Genomic DNA, 23,574 nt, shown 5'->3' with positions numbered 1-23,574 from the left:
GAATTTAACGAAAGGCCTACTTTAAATTTATTTTAATTACAGGTAATCCTATTCTAATATAATGTATGACTTTATATTATCTTCGTGATAATTTCTGTTCCTTACCGTTAAAGTAGAAATTAAAACGCAAACCTAAGACTTTGCAGGTCCGTCAGTAAAAACAATTATTTTGAAAGGTCTGTCCGGAAGCATTATGTTTAAAGCTAACTAGCTTGACGCTACTGCTAGCTAAACTTCAGAATGAACCCGACAAGAGGAAAACCCGTTAGTTTGTAGAGGAGAAACTGTGACCGTCCATGTCTTGTCTACAAATATCGACACGCTGACAAAAAGTTGTTGACAGCAATGTCGAGAGAAAACACCACGCGAAGTTTGGACAGCATAGACCTCGCTGCTTTGAGAGTAAGTTTGCAAACGTTGCCTTGCTTTTTAATGAAATGTTTGAGTAAACATTGGAGGATGCGGTGGGTGTTGCTTGAAACTTAACGGTCATGGTAGTTTCCAGCAAAAACACCACTTCATTTTTTCCCCCTTTTCTAACGGTCGGCTCTTGTTTTATGCACTTTTAAAAAGAAGACAAAAGTCGTCTCGTGTCCTAACTCGGTGTGTAACGGTAATGTCTTACAACGTTACCATGTAACAGTGTGCTTTCTGTCTGCACTGTGTCCTGTCTGGTGTAGCTAGCTAACTTTACAAGTTGCTGTTTTCTTTGGCTGCCTTGAAAAGTTGGCATGCAACAAGTGAAAACCCACTAAGATAGACGTTGTGTATTTATTGACAGAAAAAAAAAACTAGAAAGAAATCCATTCAAGTTCATGGCACGTCATTGTTTTCACCCAATTATAATTAACAGCTAGTGTTTAGTGTTCTTATACCACTGTCTTTGTCTTCTTTGGTTGGACAGAGTTTTTTGTAATAATATTAGTATCCTTATAGGAAATGTCAGCGTTTCTGTCTGATTCAAGTAAGTTTATTGTAATGTAATGTGATTTTATACATTTCTAGGTGATAGTATTTAACAATAATAATGTATACTTTATCAATCCCGCAAGGGGAAATTAAAATGTACACTTATTACACACAGGCCTGTAATACACACACATGCTCGGCACCTATACTTGCACTAAATGGAGAAATATCGGAGTGGTGGCTCTGCTGAGCAGTTGGGGGTTCAGTGCCTTGCTCAGGAGCACCTTGGCAGTGCAGCTACAAGTCCACCACCATACTCTAGCACGTACTTGAACTAGCAACCCTCTGGTTCCCAACCCAACTCCCTACTGACGGAGCTACTGCATTGTCATGTAATGTAAATTGATCGTTGGAAGCCGAAATCGATCGTGATTAAAATTCAATTAATTATGCAGTCCCACACACTGGATTATTCTTCTCCATCTTCAGTTGTAGTGCTGTCTTCTTAGCTTTGTTCTCTTTTTTTTGACTTAGCATCACTCCTATACCATCCTCTTTTTCTTTTTCTTGACCATGCCTATTTTTTTTCCTTCTAGGATCCAGCAGGTATCTTTGAGTTGGTGGAGGTGGTTGGCAATGGAACCTATGGTCAGGTGTACAAGGTGAGTACTCCCATGATGCATTTCTATCCATCTTTCATATTTGAATAGTTGTTTGTTGCACGCATGGAAGATGATGTACAGCATCTAACACGTCACTTCTGATAAAACCTTCAAGAGCTACTTCCAGTTAGTGAGGAGAAAAAGAAGAAATTTTCAGCGGACTGAAATATCCTGCAGCTCTTACAAACAGAACGCGCACACACACACACACACACATACACACACACACACACACACACACACACACACACACACACACACACACACACACACACACGCGCATCTGCAGCATCTTTTAAAGTCCCTGGGTGGGGCTCACTTCCTTATCGCAATATCTGTTTGTGTATGAGTGGTTTGTGGTCACAGGAGGTGTTCGGTTTTATTTAGGGCTGTGCAGATGGTTGTGCCCTCAGTGCAAGTCATGGGAGTATGCACTTGCAATACCACAACCTGTGTGTTTCTATACATATGTGGAGCCCTTAGTTTTGAGCATAAAAAAAGATACTCTTGGGCGAATGACGGAGGTTCAGACTCTTTGTGGGTGGTCAGTTTGAGATGTGTGTTACAATTTGAATCCGGTGAAAAGACTACAATTGCTTGTACTTTTTCACCAGAGATGTAAAACCTCATTGGTGTTGGCCTTCCTTAGTAAGATATACCCCCCCTACCTGCCATACGGATGGAAAAGAAAAGAGAAAAATAAATGTTTATATAGAAGATTTTGTCAAATTGCTTTAATCCTAAATGAATTATGCAAGGAGAATAACGTTGTATGAGGAGGACTGTTATTTTTCCTGCAGCACAAGACATGAGGAGCAATTTCAGGCATAGAAATAAAATGGATAGAAAGGCCATTTAGCTGTTTCCCGTGGTCATTTGATTGGTACGCAACAAAATGGCTGGTTGTTGTCAGGGGTCATAGTGACAATACGCATCAGCAAACTGTGCTCGCTGCGAGGAGACCCACCTGCAAGTTTTTTGTTTTTGCTTGATGGTAGGGGAAGACTCATGCATATTCATTAGGGAATTCATCCCTGAATGGCTATTACATGTTGCCTGCTCTAGTTGGGTTGGTTATGTTTGGGCCAGAGGAGTGGGATTGGTTATGGCTTGGGTAAGACTGTCAGGGCGAGCCAATCAGGGATAAGTCTTCCCCTGCCATCCTGCAAAAAAAAACAAAAAACAAACTCAACATAGCTTGTGAGATGTTCTTGGAGCTGCAGGGAGTGAGGAGGAACAGTTAGACCCAGCGGCAGTGGGTTGGTGGACCGCTAACGTTAGACTCAGCCCTGTTAGGCTTATTCTCTGTAACTGATGCAGCAAAAAAGCACGGTGGAACCAGCTAACGTTTGCTTGCTAACTCCGCCTTAACGTTACACCCCTCGCCACATCGAAAACCAGCCGAATAAAGCTGTCACTCTTGGCGATAGCAGTGTGTTTTGTGTGGATGAAGCACGAAGTTAATTTGATTAATTTAGTGGCTGTCTCTCTGCCTCGTAACGTGACTACTGCACTCCAATACCTCAGCACCGCGACTTGCCGGAAGTCGGCCTATTATCGGAAGTTTACACGTTACCATGGCAACGGTACACCTAAAAGTAGCTGCTGCTCTGACCATTCTGCTACGTTGATTTGAATGGAAAGGGCCTTTCTGTCCATTTTACTTCTATGGGTTCAGCATTGATTTGTGGTTAATCAGCGTGGCACAAATATATATCAATATCAAGAAATAACTAGTACAACAAGCAAACATTTGGAACATTTTTGGAAAAAGTAACTTTGGTTGTCACCCAAAATGTGTTATAAGAATATAGGAATTAAGATGAATGAATGAATGAGGTCCATGGATGGTTCTCTGTGAATGAGGCAGACGGTGGGCGTGTGCCTCTGTTGCCACTTAATTTCTTGAAAAAGGAAATGTTGCAAGAGATGCACAGGACAGTCAGGCCTGTGTTGGACTTTACACAGGGTGCTTTTACACGGGGGTAAAAAAATCACAAATTTCATTCAATGATGCTTTAACCATGGGAAACCACCTAAAATGGGTGACTTTTGAAAACTCTCCTGTATCACAATCTGTGAGTTTTGAACAGACTGTATAAAATAAGTTTTAAAGCACTCCCAAGTGCTGCAGTGCTCTCCCTTCTCTTCATTGAAGCCTCTATGTTTACAGGCTTGTGGTGACGCGCAATGTGATATAGGTGCCAAAAAAAACAAATCTATGTTTGGTACTGCCAATTTGGTTTGTTTTGTTATGGTCAAGAGAATCGTGAAATCAATTCTAAGCTTAAAAAAAAATTGTGATTCATATGTTTCCCAGACAGACCATTTGAAAGATGTTTTTTTCTGAGAGCAATTTCATTTCATAAAGTAAGGAATTAAATAACATGTAAATGGGAATTGCTACAGTATAGGCAAAGTTGTAATGATAGTGTGTAATGCTACATAAAACACACATAAACAGGCAATCAAATGGACCTTAATGTGGACTATGCGGATCTGTTTCTGCATGTTCCTAATTGTGTGAGTGTTTTTAGCCGTAAAGTGAGACCCATTATGGGAAACCAGGACAGGAATTGAATGTAGAACAATGACTTATGCCACACACAAACAAACACACGGCCCCTTAAGAAAACACTTAGTTGTGGATTGATGTGGGTGCAGGAGATGCTGACAAAGCAGCTGGGATACTCCTCTGTTTATGCTCGACTCATCACCGTGGGGACCAGAGCCTTCAGCCGCTCTGCTCCCCAGCTCTGGAACTCACTCCCACCCGACCTCCGCAACATCAACTCTCTCCCTCTGTTCAAAACTAGACTAAAAACCCACCTGTTCCAGCTCGCTTATCTGTAAATACACTGTTCCCGTTTTGTTTTGTTTTTGTTTGTTTGTTTTGTTTGTTTTGTTTTTTTGTTTTATTTGTTTTGTTATTACTACTTACACTTTTATGTTCCCTGTATCTGTCTTTTATTCTCTGTAAAGCGTCCTTGAGTGTTAGAAAGGCGCTGTTAAATAAAATGTATTATTATTATTATACATCTGTTATATTTTAAGTACATTGCATTTTTAGCATTTAGCAATGTAACCTGATCCAAATACAGAGCGTAACCCTGTGTATTGCTGATTTGTGCATTGTGTGCAAGTTACAAAACAAGAAAGTACAACAGAGGAAAGTAAGCTACAATTCCGATGGTGTGTCACTATCAAAAACATGATAAAGTGTATTTATAATCTGCAGTATACAAGTGGTAAGTGAGACAAGAGCTAGGCTCATGAGCATCCTGCCAACATAAAATTGACCTTATCTGTGCCTAGATCAGGGGTGTCCACACCCCCCAAATGTGATCTAAAGTGGGCCAGACCAGTAAACCATTCCAGAAAGATCCAAAACTTTATCAGCCACAGAGTTTCTTGTCAGCTTGATGTTGGCAAGCGCAAGTTGCTCCTGCTACAACAGCATTTTAAGGCCATTGTAGGAAAAGAAAAAAATAATGTTACGGCAGTAGGGGAGCCACAATACCAACATTTCAGTAGCTGGTGCCAATACCAGTAAAATAACACGATTCTCGATGCAGATTTCAATACCACAGTAAAAAAATGATGATTCCATGTACTTTAACTTGAAAAATGAACTTCTTCATTTAAATATTTGATGAAATATCAAAATGTCATTACAAGACATACAAAACGTGTGCAATGGAGCATAGAACAACATAATAAAGTGCATTTAATGGTCATAGTGCAACAACTTGTATCCGCAGATACATTCCAGACTTCTAACTAACTCTAACTCTAATTCTAAATAACTAATAACTCCCCTAACCCATCTTTTCAAAAGCTAATGGGAAAAAACAACAACAGTGTTTCCAACGGTTTCATGACCAGAGACGTAACAAACGCAGGTAAATATTGGAGATTTATTTGAAAAAGATGGAGAGAACTTAGAGCCCAAAAGGACGCTGAGTTGGCTAATTTCCTCCTGAAAAGAATTAAGAATTAGCTTCAGGCTAATTTGTCAAGGCTACAAGGGACCACCATTTTATGCCTTTTCAACATTTGTGTACTCACATTGAATTATATAGCTAGTTACTCGAGGTACTTGGTTACTCGCACAAACAATTGAGACACAGCCAGTAACGTAATCCTGACGGGTCCTGGCTAACGCCGCCATGCTAACCCTGCTAACTGCTAACGTTACCGGAGGAGCAGTCAGAGTTATTTAAAGCCAAAATCGGAAAGAGAGAACCGTGGGTTTGCAATGAACATGCTGTTTTTTAGATTGGGTAGAATCGTAGACTGTAACAGTATGGGCTATGGGTAGAATCTGATCTCCGGAAGTAGAGGGGCGTGACTTCGGCCACTTGTTCGTGACCTCCTACTTCTGAACACTCTGAAGCGTATACTGTCCCCATCAGTTCCGGAAGAGGCGCAGCACCAATGCTAACACTGCTATGCTATCACTAACGGTGCCTACAGTGCTTCAAAAGATGGGCATCGTCAGTGTTTTGTCATTTTAGTACCGGTAGTATCGGTTCTCATGACATCCCTACCCGGGAGAGGACAAGAACTTGGACCCAGGTTCCTGCAGGGTTTATACTGTGTACAGTGGTGTGAAAAAGTGTTTGCCCCCTTCCTCATTTCCTGTTCCTTTGCATGTTTGCACATAGTGTTTCGGAACATCCAACCAATTAAACAATAGTCAAGGACAACACAAGTAAACACAAAATGCAATTTGTAAGAAGGGGTTTATTATAAAGGTGAAAAAAATCCAAAACATCATGGCCCTGTGTGAAAAAGTGATTGCCCCCCTTGTTAAAACATACCATAACTGTGGTTGTCCACACCTGAGTTCAATTTCTCTAGCCACACCCAGGCCGATTATTGCCACACCTGTTCACAATCAAGGCATCACTTAAATAGGAGCTGCTTGACACAGTAAGGTCCACCAGAAGATCCTTAAAAGCTACACATCATGCGCGAGACCCAAAGAAATTCAGGAACAAAATGAGAAAGAAAGTATGAGATCTATCAGTCTGGAAAGGGTTATAAAGCCTTTCCAAGCTTTGGGGATCCAGCGAACCACAGTGAGAGCCATATCACAAATGGAGAAGACATGGAACAGTGGTGAACCTTCCCAGGAGTGCGGCCGCCCAAAATTACCCCAAGAGCGCAGCGACGACTCATCCAAGAGGTCACAAAAGACCCACAAACAACGTCCAAGAACTGCAGGCACTTGCCTCAGTTAAGGTCAGCGTTCTGCCTCCACCATCAGGAAAAGACTGGGCAAAAATGGCCTGCATGGCAGAGTTCCAAGGAGAAAACCACTGTGAGCAAAAAGACACAAAGCTCGTCTGAATTTCTCCACAAAACATCTTGATGATCCCAAGACTTTTGGGACAACTTCTGTGGACCGATGAGACAAAGTGGAACTCTTGGAAGGGTGTGTGTCCAAGTATATCTGGCGTAGAAGGAACAATGCATTTCATAAAAAGAAATTATACCAACACGTAAAATATGGTGGTGTGGTGATGGTCGGGCTGTGTTTGCTGCTTCAGGACCTGGAAGATTGCGTGATAAAAGGAAATGAATTCTGCTGTCTTCCAAGAGATCTGAAGGAGAAATGTCCGACCATCTGTTGTGTACTCAAGCTGAAACGAACTGGGTTCTGCAGCAGGACAATGATCCTAAACACAACCAGCAAGTCCACCACGAATGCGTGAAGAAAAAACAAATGAAGATTTGGAGTGGCCTAGCCAAAGTCCGACCTGGAATCCTATTGAGATGTTGGGTATGACCTTAAAAAGGCGTTCATGCTCGAAAACCCTCATGTAACTGAATTAGGACAATTCTGCAAAGATGAGGGGGCCAAAATTCCTCCAGGACGCTGATAAAGCCTCATTGCACGTTACGCAAACGCTTGGTTGCAGTTGTTGCTGCTAAGGGTGGCCCAACCAGTTATATGTTAGGGGGCAATCACTTTTTCAACAGGGCCATGGTGGTTTGGATTTTTTCCACCTTTTAATAAAACACCTTCATTTACAAATTGCATTTGTGTTTATGTGTTGTCCTGACTATGTTTAAATGGGTTGATGTTCCGACACACTTAAGGTGACAAACATGCAAAGGAACAGGAAATGAGGAAGGGGGCAAACACTTTTTTACACCACTGTATATATACAGGAAAGCCTTAGTCCCCCAAAAGGTATCTGAAAAAGTCCTGGGTTAAAAAAGGGAAGTGGTCTGGCCTCGACAAGACAATCACAATCACCAAGACAATCACTTTATCGTTGACTTCTCCCTTTTGGGGTCAAAGCACATGCACCCAAAGACAAAATCATTTCCAACAACACACACAACAAACACACACACACACACACACACACACACACACACACACACACACACACACATAAATGGCTTTCTGCTCTCCACCAGCGTTAATTGGTGAAAGCTTGTTCACTTTTGTACACTGAGGTCCAATGAAGGACACACACAGGAATCAAATACAAAAATACATTCTGATTTGTGTCTGTCGCTTGTTCTTGGACCGAACCACACACACGCACACAGTGGCAGAATACGTCAGCACTACAGTAGTGTGCCAGTGAAAAGGTTACTATAATAATATTCATACATATGCTAATTAGATATGAAAGATATTCAAAATGGAGATGCACGGGAACAGATTAGTTTTGAAGGATTTACTATGTGCAGTAATAGTCACATGGCAGTAGTAAGGTATCTCTGCAGGAGTTTTACGGCCCGGGACAAAGAAACCCCTGACAGTATAAGAGTGCAGACACACAGTATAATAATTTAAGCTATTACATTTTTTCAAATAAACATAAAATTATTAATTTGCTTCTTAGTACCGCATAATTATGAGGCATATATTTCATCATTATGAGGCATACCGTGTGTGTGTATGTACGTACACACACAGGGAAGGGAAGTTCCTTCTGCAAACAGGGAAACGCCCTGTGTGTGTGTGTGTGTGTGTGTGTGTGTGTGTGTGTGTGTGTGTGTGTGTGTGTGTGTGTGTGTGTGTGTGTGAGACTAGTTCCAGGACTTAATCTTACAGACCTATTTTGTTTAGTCAGATCGTAGGCCGTTCAACATAACCAGCCTGCATGGTTAAATCATGTTTATAGCATGTAGAAGAATTCAAATCAAACATTTATTTAAAATAAATTTGTAAGGAGTTGAAGAACTGCTTTCGGTGTGTATGTCAGTCAAGTTTGTGAAACTCCAAAGCCTCCCTAATTAGCTCTAGAGCAATACTCCCACACTGGATGCATCTTGGGGTGGTGATGGCGCAGTGGTTATGAGACATGCCTTTGGTGTGGGCGATCAGGGTTTGATTCCCACTGCGATGCGTCCCTTTGCAAGACACTTAACCCACTTTGCTCCAGAGATGTGCAACCTCTGATATACCATATAATAACTGTAAGTCGCTTTGGATAAAAGCGTCAGGTAAATGACATGTAATGTAAGAATCTTGGTTCAGGGACTCTGCACACAGCCGTAACATTGTCTGTAATTCAATTCCCAGAGTGAATCACTTGCACTTCCTCAAATCTTTCTAGTTTCAATAGCATCACTTCCCTATCTGTGACCCACAAATCATCATTGTTATTTCACTCATGTTGACTGATCTGCTGACCGAACAGCTCCAAACCAACTCCTTCCCTTGAGTGACTACGGCACCACCTATTTTCAGCTAGATGGTTAAAAAATATTCAGTTTCTCCTTCATATGAAGAAATGAAGAGCACAGTTGCACAAAGCATTATAGTATTACATGTTATTTAAATGTTGAAACATTAAAGTGAATTGCATCTTCTTTTTGAAATAAACGTCTTTGTTCCAATGCTCAGCAACGCTGTGTGGGGGTTTGAGCTGAGGGGGAAAAAGAAGAGAGGAAACATCCTCCAACACTGTCGAGCTGCGGAGCTGTGTTTGTGCTTGTTAGATGTAAAAGCAAAGGGAATGGGAGAGAGACGGGGAGAGGAAGGAAAGAGAGGAAAGTGAGAGAGCGAGACAGGGCAAAAGGAAGGAAGGCAGAGGTGAAAGGCAGAAAGACCAAGAGGAGTGGAGGAAGGGAGAAGGAGAGAGACAGATGAAAGTTAGAGAAAGAAGAGGAAAGAAGCCCCCCATGAGGTTTGGAGCTATGCTTTGTGCTGATTACCCGTGAGTGTGTTTCTGTGTGACCCAGAGCAGTGAGAATATGAGGGTGGGGGGCTCGGGGGGAGTCTACTAGTTAGGATATTCTCAGAAGTGACTGGCTTTCTTGCTGTACTTTTCTAAATGCCAAAACCATAATTAAAAGTACACCAGGGATTCATTCAGTATTGCACTTGCATGAAGTTAGGGAAACAAAAAACTCAAAAATCAATCCAGCAGAGGCTGAGATATCCAGACTGGTTCAAGGATTAATGTTTGAACCTGATTAAATCATGATTGAATTTGAAATGATGTTGCATCAAACTTTAAAGGGGCTGTGCTCGATGTTGTTGGTACGTACTTATTGACACTGATCCCAAACTGCTTATCGACGTCTGCGTCCTACGCCTCGGCAACATTGTTATTTTTGTGACATGTTACATGAACATAAACCGTTTTGTTTACGGAGTCTTTCTGTCACTGCAAACCTTCAGTTTCTTCCACACTCCCCTTTGCATTTCATTGCTACATGGTATTAGGCTGTGGAACAGATCGTGCAGCGTAAATCGTCGTAAAACAGGATCATCATCTGCGCATGCGCGAACTTCTTGCGCATGGGGTATTGTGCAGGCACCGTAGTTAGCGCGCCCACATATATTCAGAAGATACTGTTCTCTCACACACCATTCGCCACCTTGTCAAATCCCAACGCTTTGTCACGGCCCTCTGCGCCTGGTACCGACGCTAGGCTTGCCGCGGTGGTCAAGCGCACACTGATTACATTACTTGACCACTGTCCCCACTGTTCTTTTGTTATCATAAATATAAATGAATAAAACCCATTTAGTTAATTTTCACGTATCAGATCATCAAATAAAAAAAACATTTGTTTTGTTAAAGTTCCAATAACATTATGGTTTTTGGATGCTTTTATATAGACCTTAGTGGTCCCCTAATACTGTATCTGAAGTCTCTTTTATATAGACCTTAGTGGTCCCCTAATACTGTATCTGAAGTCTCTTTTATATAGACCTTAGTGGTCCCCTAATACTGTATCTGAAGTCTCTTTTATATAGACCTTAGTGGTCCCCTAATACTGTATCTGAAGTCTCTTTTATATAGACCTTAGTGGTCCCCTAATACTGTATCTGAAGTCTCTTTTATATAGACCTTAGTGGTCCCCTGATACTGTATCTGAAGTCTCTTTTTTATAGACCTTAGTGGTCCCCTGATACTGTATCTGAAGTCTCTTTCCTAAGTCTCTTTCCCAGAATTCAGCCTTGGTGCAGAATTACAGCCACTAGTGCCAGTCCCACAATGAGATTTTCTTAGTATGTGCCATTTCTGAGCCTGTAGCTATTGAGGGGGAGAGGGGGCAAGGTCGAGGGTGGGGGTGTGGCCTTGACCAACTGCCAAGGGGAACAGTTAACCAAAGTTTGAATCAACCAAAGTTTAAAGCGCCCATATAATCTAGCTAATCTTCAGGTTCATAATTGTATTTAGAGGTTGTACCAGAATAGGTTTACATGCTTTAATTTTAAAAACACACCATCATTTTGTTGTACTGCACAGTGCTGCAGATCCTCTTTTCACCCTGTGTGTTGAGCTCTCTGTTTTAGCTACAGAGTGAGGCAGAGTGAGACTTCTGTTCCATCTTTGTTGGGAGTCGCACATGCACAGTACCTAGGTAAGCACAACTAGCCAGTCAGTTGCAGAGTATGAGAGCGTGCCACGCTAGCAGCTAGGTTAGCATAATAACACAACACAAGTCCTTTGGGGTGGGGGGGACTTTGGGCTTATATAAGATATATATATATATATATATATATATATAACACAATAAAGGAAAGGGCAAAAGCCCAAAAACATAATATGAGCACTTTGAAATTCCAACACAAAGAAAGCGGAAGGTAACGGACATCGGGAGAGAGACATGCATCCGGCGGAATATCCAAGCGGCACCGGAGCAATGCCGGAAGTGGAATGTTGTAGATATAGACTATTGTGTATACAACTGATGCATACAGACATCAGGGTATTAATGGCATACTGTCGATTTGGATTTAGTGTACACACTGCTAATACATGCTACATTTAGGCCAAATCAGTACGTACTGCTAGTATAGCAGTAATACAGCCTTAATGATAAAAAAAAAAAACAAGATCGGGGTTCCTCCCCTAGTCATACTGGTATTTGGCTGACAGTTACACAAACACAGAGGAGGGGCACTTCTTTCTCTCAGCTCTTTTCATATGACCGTAGGACAGAATGAGTTATCATTGAGCTTTTAGCAGCATTATACCCAATATAATGTCAGATCATCCCAGCCCTTTTGACCCCTGTAGTGCCAGCCAGTGAAGGTTCCATGTGAATGGACTGGGAAAAATGAGTTGTTTCTTCAGCTAAATGTGCACACTCAGAAACCACACACACACACACAATCACACACACACACACACACCACCACACACACACACACACACACACACACACACACACACAACACACACACACACACACACACAACACACACACACCACACCACACACAGATACAGATATGCAGCCTTTAAATAGCTTTGAAAGTTGTGCTGATCAGTAATGCAGTCCATCCAGCACAAAGTACACATATGTACTGTTAATACAGTAACAGACTGTTCTGTAGGGGACAGATAGAAAGACAGAGAAGCAGGAGAGGGAGCGAGAGACAGACAGATTATGTTGCCACAGAGCGGGGTGAAACAGAAAGTTGGAGACAAGCAGCATTGAACAACTGCATTATTAGGCTAGCTGGATATATATAGTAACCTTTTCACTGGCGCACCTATTGGTGTGTGTGTGTGTGGTGTGTGTGTGGTGTGTGTGGTTTGGTGTGTGTGTGTTGGTGTGTGTGTGGTGTGTGGTGTGTGTGTGGTGTTGTGTGTGTGTGTGTTGTGTGTGTGTGTGTGTGTGTGTGTGTGTGTGTGTTGTGTGGTGTGCACATGAGTAGGTAGCGGTGGCAACGCAGACAGCATCGATTCGGAAGGTACAGGAAGGCCATTTCCTTATTTGTCACAGTCAGGCCAGTGGCTGCTTGCATGCCACATTTTTTTTGCAATTATGGAGACAATGTCCACTACTTGGGGAGAGACTCAAGGCCGGAAAGAATAGAGGTCTGTGAGCCTCACACAGTACATCTCGCTTCCAATTTAAAAGCGTTATAAATATGAGAAGAACATATATGCTCTGTCATGAGGCCTGCTTCACGACTGCTGATTCAGCAACATTTTCAATAAAACTTTGTTAGGCACGTCATAACATTCCACTAGTGTCACGGTTGTGAGTTTCTGTTGTAGTTTTTTTTCCTGTTTCATTGTGTTGATTTATTCTGTTTCTTTGTTGTTTTACGCTTCATGTTTCTGTCTTCTGTGTTTTACCTTGTAGTGTATGTTTCTTGTTTTATTTTGTAGTCTCTCTGTTCTCCCGTGTTTTGTCTTACTTCCTGTTTTGTGTTTTTCCCACCTGTGTGATTGTCTGCCCCGCCCTGATGTCTTTCACCTGTTCCCCAGCCCTTGTATCGCCTGTCTCTTGTTTCACCCTCGTTTACATGTGTATTTAGTCAGTGTGCTTTCTGTGTCTGTTATGGGTTTGTCGTCTTCCGTCCAGTGTTTTGCTGATTTTGTGTTCCTGGAGTTTTTCCCCCTTCCTTCTGTGTTCCTGTTTTTCCTTGTGTTTTTTTTGGTTCCTTGTTTTTTTTTTTTTTTTGGATGACTTTTTCTGCTTACACATTTGTAAGTCTTGTTGTGTTTATTACATTATTATTTAATCAAACTGTTGCTTACTCCTCGCCTTCATGCACTTGGGTCCAAGCCTTCAACTTGACAACTAGTTTTATGAATGTTTCTTCCCTTTCACATTTTGCATTTAAGTAAGGGCTAATGCCCGACAAGATGTGCATTATCAGCAATTAATGGTTTTTTTCAGACTCCATTTACCTGATAACACCTGAGGGTTTGACTAATAAATGGAAATTTCATTCCCAATATTACTATTTTTCTTTTAATGTAGCACATTCATTTAGAATGGTAAACAGTCAGTTTCACCGGAACTACTTAGTAGGTGTCCTCACTAGGGCTGGGCAGTATATTGATATTATATCAATATATGAGGCTAGATATTGCCTTAAATTTTGGATGTCATAATATCACAATATGACACAAGTGTTGTCTTTTCCTGGTTTGAAAGGATGCATTACAGTAAAGTGATGTGCTTTTCTGAACTTACCAGACTGTTCTGGCTGTTCTATTATTTGCCTTTACCCACTTAGCCTTTAAATCCACATTACTGATGATTATCACAAATTATCGTTTACATTTTTGTGTGAAAACGCCATTAGTCAACCCTACAATATAGCTGCGATATCGATGTATTTGGTAAAAAATATTGTGATATTTGTTTTTTCCCATATCGCCCAGCTCTAGTAAGCACTCTTTAAATACTTCTATTACTTTATCACATTTTAATGGACACCCTGCATCTAATCAGAATCAATATTTACCCAGACCATGGTATTAAAAAGAGATTTTAATTGTTTTGTTACACAAAATGCACTATGTACACCCATTTACACATAAGGTGTTCCCAAGGATACTGCATCTTCTGTGCCCACCAACACCCCCTAGTAATTCTTCATATTCTCAGATACATGTCAGGGTTAGACCAGCCTCTCTTAAAATATGAAACGCCTCTCCTGATGTCAGAAGGAAATGAGCATTTGTTTAGTTAGTTATCTTTTTTTGCATTACTTGCCAACTAAAATGCTTCAGCTACTGATACAGGGATGAAACGGCCACGCCCATACCACCTAGTTCAGCTCATCCAATTGTCAGTCACCCCATTATAATCAAAGAGGGGAACAGACTTACTGTGAATGCCGATAATAATCAAGAAAACAATATTAACACACATAGCTGGGTTAGGACTGATGTGTTGAAACTGCTGACTTGAATTCTTGGAAACTCCTAGGGACTTCTCTGATGTGGACATACTTGATCTAGACACACAGGTTTCAACACCCTGCTATCCCCCGTGGCCGACCAGAATATGCAGAAATTGGTCCTCTGGGTAATATTCCTTTGGAAGGGAGTAGAGAGTGTTTCTGAGGTTTATCTGCAAAGCTTATGAAACACAAATATACAGATATTAAGACGGTGGTGTTTGTTTTCAAGCTCTCCATCTGTATTTGGCTCCCAGCTTTTCTCTAATGCTCTGCGTCTCTGTCTGTACCTGGATATTAGCTGACTGATTGAGTAGAGTGAGATTTTTCAATCCCTCCATTTATTCCATACACACACAGACACACACACTGCGAGCCCTGTCATACATCATAGCTTAAAGGCTTATAGAGTAGCTACTCTAGTATCTTGTCAGCTTTCTGACTCATGACAAGATTTTCAATTTTCCCCTTCTCACCTGACTGCACTTTACAGCTCTGGCTCTCTGTGCTGGCGTGCTCCCTCTCTCATCTAGCTTCCTGCCTTGTTGCTCTCACTGTTCTGCCTCTCATGAGAAAATTAGTATGTGCGTTCGTATACAGTTACAGTTGTGGGGGTGGTTATAGTTTTGATTTTAACATCATCACTAATCAGTCTGGGCCACCAATGTTTGGTGTTTCTGAATAATAATATTTTACATTTTGAGCTGCACATTGTTCCCATCAACATTACTTTCAAGGACTAGTTACATTACACACATGATTTAACCCTTGTGTTGTCTTCACTTCCGGGACCCTCTCGAATCCCTCGGGTCAAATTGGCTCGTGACTTATTTGGGGTTTTAAAAACAGTTATTATATAATATAACAAATATTGTCTTCATCTCAATTTCAAACAACTGAGATAACGTTTTTGGGAATGCAATCAGTCTCTACTAGAACACAATTAAAAATGGAAGTGTGAGTCATTTTTTGGGGTTATAATTCATGTTAAAAATCCACTATGGAAAAAACATAAGTGGTCATATCCAAAATAATTTTCTGAATTGATTCAGGAATACATGTTTATCACAGAAAATAAGGTAAACGTTGATTTTCAGTTAGAAAACAAGTATATTTGTAACACTTTTCTTGTGGAGTTGCTTAAGACAATGAATTGCAGTCAGGTTGAGGTTCAGGTAGAGAGGTTGAGGTAGATAGAGAGGACCCCTAACCATAACACTAGAAAGATGATGCCTTTTTATTGTGGCCAGCCTAAGGCACACCTGTGCAATAATCCTGCTGTCTAATCAGCATCTGGATGTGCCACACCTGTGAGGTGGATGGATTATCTCCAAAGGAGAAGTGCTCACTAAATTTAGATCTGTGAACAAAATCTAAGAAACATAAGCCTTTTGCGTACATTGAAAAAGTCTTAGATCTTTGAGTTTGGCTCATGAAAAATGAGAGCAAAAACAAAAGTGTTGCATTTATGATTTTGTTCAGTATATGTAATCTTGCATGTGTATGTGCTACTGCGCTTCCCTGTGTGTGTAACGAGCATAGTGTGTGCACGCTGTGCATAAGCCTAGGCAATGTTAAAATAACAATGAAATGCTGCGCTATTGACTTAAGACCAGGTTTTTGTTGGTCAACTTCCCACTGCCTCAAGATAGCGAAATGCCAAGAATTCACCTGAACACACCTCCCTGTAGGACCAGCACGGCCATGCGCGCAACAGCATAAACGACGTGGGCTGCGATGGGCCTTCATGGCAGCATTAGATACAACTCGTTAATCTAATGGTGCATTAATTTTCACCTGTAAAAAATAGTCAAATCACAATTTGGAGAACAATGACAACCCTAATAAACTTATAATAACTTCTATTTTGCACACCCCGTGCACATCCAATCTGTAGTGCTGTTATATTAGTACTTGTGTTTTGACATTTGATTCTTTGCACCATCCTTTGTTCAGTGTTGTTTTATTTGTGTAATGTTAATGTGGCATGTGAAATTCCGGCACACGTCTGGATGTATCTGGTAACGTTATAGTTTGATCTTCAATTAGGCTGTGAAGTTCCGACTATGCTAATCCAGCTAACTTTTAGCTATCAACAATAACAGCCTGTGGTTAGTGATTTGCCACTATTTGTTATAAATCCACCTTTGATTAGGGATATTTAATACCACACTCAACTCATGTCGATCAGTTGTACCAGCAGGGATACAGTAGTGCACAGAATCCCCATGGTTACCACGTGTTGAGCGCCTGGCGCTTGTGTGCCAGTCTATTCACAGTGCGCAGTGAGAACCAGCGGATCCAGGCGACTACGCAGGCAAAGTGTTGCCTAACGTCTGAAAAGATCTTTACACATAATGGTTTTGATAGATACTTTTGTATTCTTGTGGGTTTTGGGCATGTTGCTTACAGACCCACCTCTAATCAGAGGATTTAGTACACAGTACTGAACTGTGTTCATTAAACTGTATGTTATGTCGAGATTCAAAAAATATGTATACTGGTGTAAGAAAAATCTAAAGAAAAGTCTTTTGCGCTCTTAACTTTTTCTTCCTGTATTCACTAGGGTCGTCATGTCAAGACAGGCCAACTGGCAGCTATCAAAGTCATGGAAGTCACAGAGGTAAGAGTGCATCACATTACACACTCATTATTTGAGAAATCTCCTTCCCAGAGCAATCAGATAATCATGCTGTCATTGTAAATTGTACATGACATGCCTTCTTTTTTGTTTTACACACATGAACCACACGGGAGAGTACTAACCTGACCTGGTTTTAGTGCATTAGAAGGACATTTACACAGATCCTTGTCCATCTGCATTTCCCATGTACTTTACTGTTCATACATCATTCATTGTTCATTGCCATGTTCATGGGTCCTCAAAATGTCTGTGGAAAAAAAAAAGACCAAAAATATGGGGGCATTCCACTGATTTTACACATGAAGGGCGGTTTATCCGTCACGGGGAGTACAACTCAGCCTGCAAAAACAGTTATATATCGTCTATGGCTCTGGGGGGAGTGTTCCAAAAGTTCCAGAGGATTGGGCTTGAAGCTTAGAATGCATAAAAGAAGGCCTGCATCATGAACTGTTGTGGGGTTTGAAAGAGACTGGCATTTGGGAGGCAGGGCTTCCAATGAAAGACGCTTGTAGGATCCAGTGTTTTTTGGACTTGGGCCCATTGGAAGGACTCAAAGTCAGTATATCTCTGCCTCTGCTGCATCGATTTTTGACCATTCTCTTTTTAAATGTCCCTTGTGAGTTCCCAAACTTTCTGGAAATGCATCACCAAATCGCTGGAGTAGTCCTTTCAATTGCATTTTTGTTTCTGATATAGATCTGCCCTGTGTCTAAATCCATCTTCCTGTATCTTCCCTGTGCAGGAAGATATAAGCACTAAAAAAGGAAAAAAATAGAATTTTATATATATTTTTTTGGTCTCAGGTGCATTTACCTGTCGGCATGTCGTGTTCGTTATCTATCTGTGATGAAGAAGACCGGCAATGCAAGTGCACTTGCTGAGATCATTTGGTTTTAATAAAGTAGTGATTTCACCGAACAGATTATTACATAATAGACAGGACACAAATTACCCTCCGATACATTTCACAAGACAAGGATGATGTTTTTATGGGATTTGCTGGCTCAATATAATGTATGTTCAAATATAAATGTACTGTTTTTATATTTTCTAGTCTTAACAACTACTCAAGGTACAGGAACCATTCACCATTCACACACTGTGTATCAATATACTGTGTATATAGGGGCTCTATATCAAAAGCCCCTATATCAAAAAAAGCACATATTAAAAAGGGCGGGTGATCAACAGAGCCAGAAAATATCAGATGAAAAGAGAGGAAGGAAAAGAGTGAAGAGAGACAAGCAGTATGGGGGGGGGGGGGGAATCGATACAGCATAGCATTGTGATATTTTCAGTGGCAATACTGTATCAATACACAGGCGCCAAGTATGGATCTTTTATTATATATGTGGTGGTCAGTTTGTCTGCTTGACAATCCCATTCTGCAGCAATACAATTGAAGTGAGATGAACAAACAGAGAAATGTATCATTTTAGATAAAACAGATGTTGACAAAGTTCCCTTTTGGGGATGTCATTTTAAATTGGGTAAAATATAGATGGGAAATAAATATAGTTGGGAAAAAAGGTAAGAAATTAGAATATTGCAGTATGTTTAAAATTGCAATAATATCGTATCGTGGCATAAGTATCGTGATGATCATGATGATATCGGGAGGTGACTGGTGATTCCCCCCCAAACAAGCAGTGTTGAGTGAATGAGTGGACTTTTGGCGCTTACCCACTGCTAGTACCAGCTCTACTCGGCTCGGCCACAGTGCCCCGTCCTCCTTTTTCCGTAGCAGATTCAGCACTGCCTCATGCGTGAGCCGAGCGTGGCTGGTCGTCATAGCGCCGCCGCAGGAAACTGCCGTGACCTAAAGTGTCACCCACATAGAACGTCGAAGGTGTGTTGTTTTTGATTCTCGGCATGTTGCTGTTGCCACAGCCAGAAGACACATTTGGTTTCAAAAGAAGCTGAAGGCACCAAAAAAACACCGCTGGCTAAACTATTTAAAAATGGCGGGTAGTTATAGGAACTATCCAAATCTAAACAGTTCTACTAACTACGCCCCCCCAAAACCGGTTTTGTCATTTGCATTCGCTCTGGCCAAGTGGCCGTAGGAACTGGTATGGGGGGGGGGTAAGGGAGCGACGCAAGCATGGTCTTTATAGCTGCGTCACTTGACTTTAGCAACATTTACAAACCCCCATTTGCATTAGCTTACTGGAGCTTTTCCCAAAGATTTTAACGGTTCTTGTGGATCCTTGTTTTGCCAACACAGGCGGCATGGCTTTTAGATGGCGCGCCGTGGGGGTGTGACTAGGTCACTATTCAGAAAAGGGAAAAGGGAAAGACCCTGCCCTGAAGCAGGAGCTGAGTTACAGTACTCAATAATTCCCAAATTGGTCCAGTCGGTCCATAAGGAAAAAAGGGTTCTGGGAATGTTATGTTCTAAGAACTGCAAAAATCCCTCCGGTCGGAACTCGGCTATTGATGACACAGTGATTAGTGGCGATTCTCTCCGACCAATCAGTAGTCTGCAGGTTGTCACGTCACCTTTTGTTATCACCTCAGCTCGCTTGGAACCTTGACGGAGGTGATATTAAAAAAAGTACGTGTTGGCAGGTACCAGGGACTTTTTTCATGATGGAAAACTATTTTCATGATGAAAAAGACTTTTTTCATGATGGAAAGACTTTTTTCATGATGGAATCTACTCGCCAAAAAGGCGAGTAGATCCAAGGCGAGTCAAGCAGGAACCATGTAATGGAAAAAGGCCATTAGCCTGTTTGTTTTAAGGCACCACAAGCAGAGTTGTTTGAAATCTTCCTTTCTAGTTCTCTTTCTGTTGTATTGCAGCTTTTTTCTTTTTTCTTTTAAGTGACAGCCCTTAAAAAAAAAAAGGCGACAGAATGAAAATATATTTGATGGAGGTATTTCCTTTTAAACAATTTGCCTTAGAAACAAATGAAACCATATCACAGCATTTGCAGGTCTGGTGAAAACGTCTTTTGGCTTTTCCCCAATTCAGTTCTCTCTCTCTGCTCACACAGGTAGATGAAGCGTTGGAACTATTACAGTGCATTTGACAACCTCTCCCAACATCCCCCCCTCGCCCCCGCACACACACACACACACACACACACACACACACACACACACACACACACTAAAAAGCATAGACACACAGCAGGGATCTACTTTAATATACCTCTAGTCTGACAAAATTCAATTACATGAAATAGTCTCTCTTCTTTCTTACAGTTCTCTGAGTCCCACCAATATTTCAGTTTTGACCCAGAAGTAGTTTTTTATTAGATTATGGAGGGATATCCTTGATATTAAAGTTCAGTTAACTTTTAAAGCCACAATCTTGGATAGATCTAGTGATATAAAATATTAATAAAACTCATCATACTGCAAGTCAATTTGAGGATGAAAAAAGTTCTTTCTGATGCTGTATTTTGAAATCCAGTGGGTTGGCCAGACCGTTATGTATGGATTACGGGTTACACCTTTAACTCCTAATTTGGGTCTAAACAGGGAGTTGATTTGACTCTGTGTGCTCTACCTCGTGGACTTACTGCTGTATGAGGGAACACTGGAGAGGTGTGGAGGTTTTATTGAAAATTGCTGTTGGTTTACAGATGTAGAACACCAGGGCCAGCAGAATGGAGTCAAAGGTGCAGTACGCGATTTAAACTCAACCGCCAAACAAATACAAGTGCTAATTATCTTACATTAGCATTCTAACATGGCAACTTAAATGGTGACCATGATAAACATTATACCTGCTGAACATGCTAGTACTGTTGTTGTAAGTGTACGATCCAATTAGTGCCCATGGTATAAATGGGAACCAATCTTTGGTTCCTCGGGTGCACATCTTGTTTTTGACCACACGCACACACCAACAACACAACACTACACAGGCATACATACAAGCAGTGATTTGTCTGGAAACCCAACTATGAATGGAAATAAATGGAAATAATGGTTTTAACTGCAAATATGACTTGGAATTTTATTGATCAAAAAGGTAAAAAAGTGCGTCAATTACTCTACCTGTGGAACAGCACCTCAGGGACTTAAAGGTGCCGTAGGTAGGATTGCAAAAATCCAGGACTTAGCCAAAAAATGAACTTCAACGACTTCTCAGTCCCTCCTCCCTCTCTGCTAAAGCCCAAAACAATCCACTAAGCCCCGCCCCCCACAGAGGAGATTGAATGTGTGTGCATGAGCATTGATTGACACCCCCACTGGCCATGATTGTTGCATCTGAACAGGGAGCGGTGGATTTTTTCTAATCGCACAACCGGCTGTAGGGGTGCCAGAGGAGCCAGTTTTGTTTTAAATGACCTGCTTCATGTAGTTCTAACATAGGGTCAGTTTCAGCAAATATGAGTTTTATAAATCTTATCTTCTATATCTTTAAAGTTCTACAGTAAAGAGGTTTGGTTGTGTGTGTGCTAGCATTTAGTTCAAACCTCACAGAGCTGCTAGCATGGCTGTCGACTCTTATTGTTTCAGCAAAAAATGCCAGACATTGGTAGGATTGACTGCTTTTATTTGTTTAATGTGAAAAGAAGCCAAATACGTTTTGGACTGTAGTCAAACAAAGCTAGCAATATGAAGACGTCACCTTGGGTTGTAAGGGGTTGTGATGGTCATTTTTCACCATTTCTTCCATTTGGTAGAAAACTGAAAAAAACATGTTTGCAACACTGGTTTAAGTAGTTCATGCGCAGTTTCTATTGTCAGAAAAAATGCATTGCAAACTGTTCAGATTAGAAACTTCGCCACAAATCTTCTTTCTGCAGAACTGGGCACACACTAGTTTCTTTCCTGTTGATGGGATTGTCGGTCTTACAAACTTTTTAGCAGGAAATGCTTGGCTATTATCTCTCCACACACACACACACACACACACACACACACACACACACACACACACACACACACAGTACAGACACAGGCAGGAGGCTTTCAGATGGAGGTGAAAGTTCAACTCTGCCTTGTCATTCCCCACTTCTGTCCTGTGGAGATTTAAAGGAGGTCAGTGACTGGGAGAAGCTCTCTTTTGTTTCCTCTTTACTGATTAACAGCCACATCCAGCTCCACCTCTGCACTTCTCCTCCACCTCTCCTCTTCTCCTCGAATCCAGTGCAGATTTAGGGGTCTAGTGAATCGAAGGAGTCACAAGTCACGTCCCGGGATTTACAGCCAGAAAACCAAAACTGCCACACTCTGTTCTCTTCTGGGGTGCTTGCGTCTCCTAACACTGACCAACCTGAGTTGTTCTGTCGAGAAATAGCAGTAGTTGAATTAGGGTCAAACGGCTTTGTGAAAGGCCATTTTGAGGTTACACAACAGTCTTATTGGAGATGCTGTCTGTCTGGACGTGTGCGTGTTTGTGTTGTTTGGGCTCTGTGGAGCTGTAAACCAAAAAAGGTTTACAAACTTTCAGCCACTGTCGATGAACCTCAGTGTAAACATGATAAAATATGTCATATTTTAATGTAATTCTTAAAGGAAGAAAAAGCAGGAAGTGAGGCTGGGGCTCTACGGGAGTAACTCTCACAGCAGAAGTGTGACACACTATGTAGAAAATCATCTATGTGGTGTACTGTGTAACATACTCAGTTGTGAGAGTTCTTTTTAAGATATTACTTGCAAAGAGTTGGAGAGTAATCCCAGCTAGGGCTGTGTATCTTTTGATATCGCTACAGATAAAAATATCATGACTTTAATACCGGTTCCTAAACCATATATTTTTTTTTATACCAATTTTATAAAACAAAAAAATTACAACATTACACAATTTGGCACAAATCATTTATTTATTATTCAACTCCTTACTATAGTACATGAGCCTGTCTAATGTAGAGTTTTTCCTGCTTGTCTTTGACGTGTAATGTTAGACAGCCAATCACCAGCTTTATTAGATCTTGGTAGAAGCATGCTATATGCTGATTGGCTGTCTGACGCAGATGAGATTTTGAATTGGGTATTGAATGATGAGGCATTTCGGTCGGTGCCTAAAAAGTATTGAATTGAAGTTTTGAACCCAGTCCTAATCGAAACAGAGAAACATGTCTTCTTTCAAATAAGCTCTTTAAATGCCCATCAAACTAGGGCTGGGCATCGTTAAAAATCTTTCCATCCGTGGCCAATTTTGATACCTCCGTTTGAATGCCGGTTCCTTAACTATAGTTTTTTCAATACCATATGTTTTAAAAGCCATTTCAACACAAATACATTAAACACAAAACTTCT

General features: G+C 41.1%; 1 protein-coding gene across 3 annotated transcripts in view; it reads left to right on the top strand.

Moving 5' to 3' along the window:
• Positions 1–216: 216 nt before the first annotated feature.
• Positions 217–23,574, top strand: part of si:zfos-2326c3.2 (misshapen-like kinase 1) — an 80,156-nt gene continuing 56,798 nt past the window's right edge. For all 3 annotated transcript variants that reach the window (XM_032510832.1, XM_032510833.1, XM_032510831.1), the window contains exons 1-3: positions 217–402; positions 1,506–1,571; positions 17,275–17,331. In XM_032510832.1, the coding sequence (XP_032366723.1) occupies positions 346–402; positions 1,506–1,571; positions 17,275–17,331 (180 nt within the window). In that variant the 5' untranslated portion in view covers positions 217–345. The remainder of the gene's footprint in view (positions 403–1,505; positions 1,572–17,274; positions 17,332–23,574) is intronic.

The sequence above is a fragment of the Etheostoma spectabile genome, unplaced genomic scaffold (genome assembly GCF_008692095.1).
Source record: "Etheostoma spectabile isolate EspeVRDwgs_2016 unplaced genomic scaffold, UIUC_Espe_1.0 scaffold273, whole genome shotgun sequence".
NCBI classification, from domain to species: Eukaryota; Metazoa; Chordata; class Actinopteri; order Perciformes; family Percidae; genus Etheostoma; species Etheostoma spectabile.
Note: the sequence above shows the minus strand (reverse complement) of the source record. Positions and strands in the feature narration are given on the sequence as shown.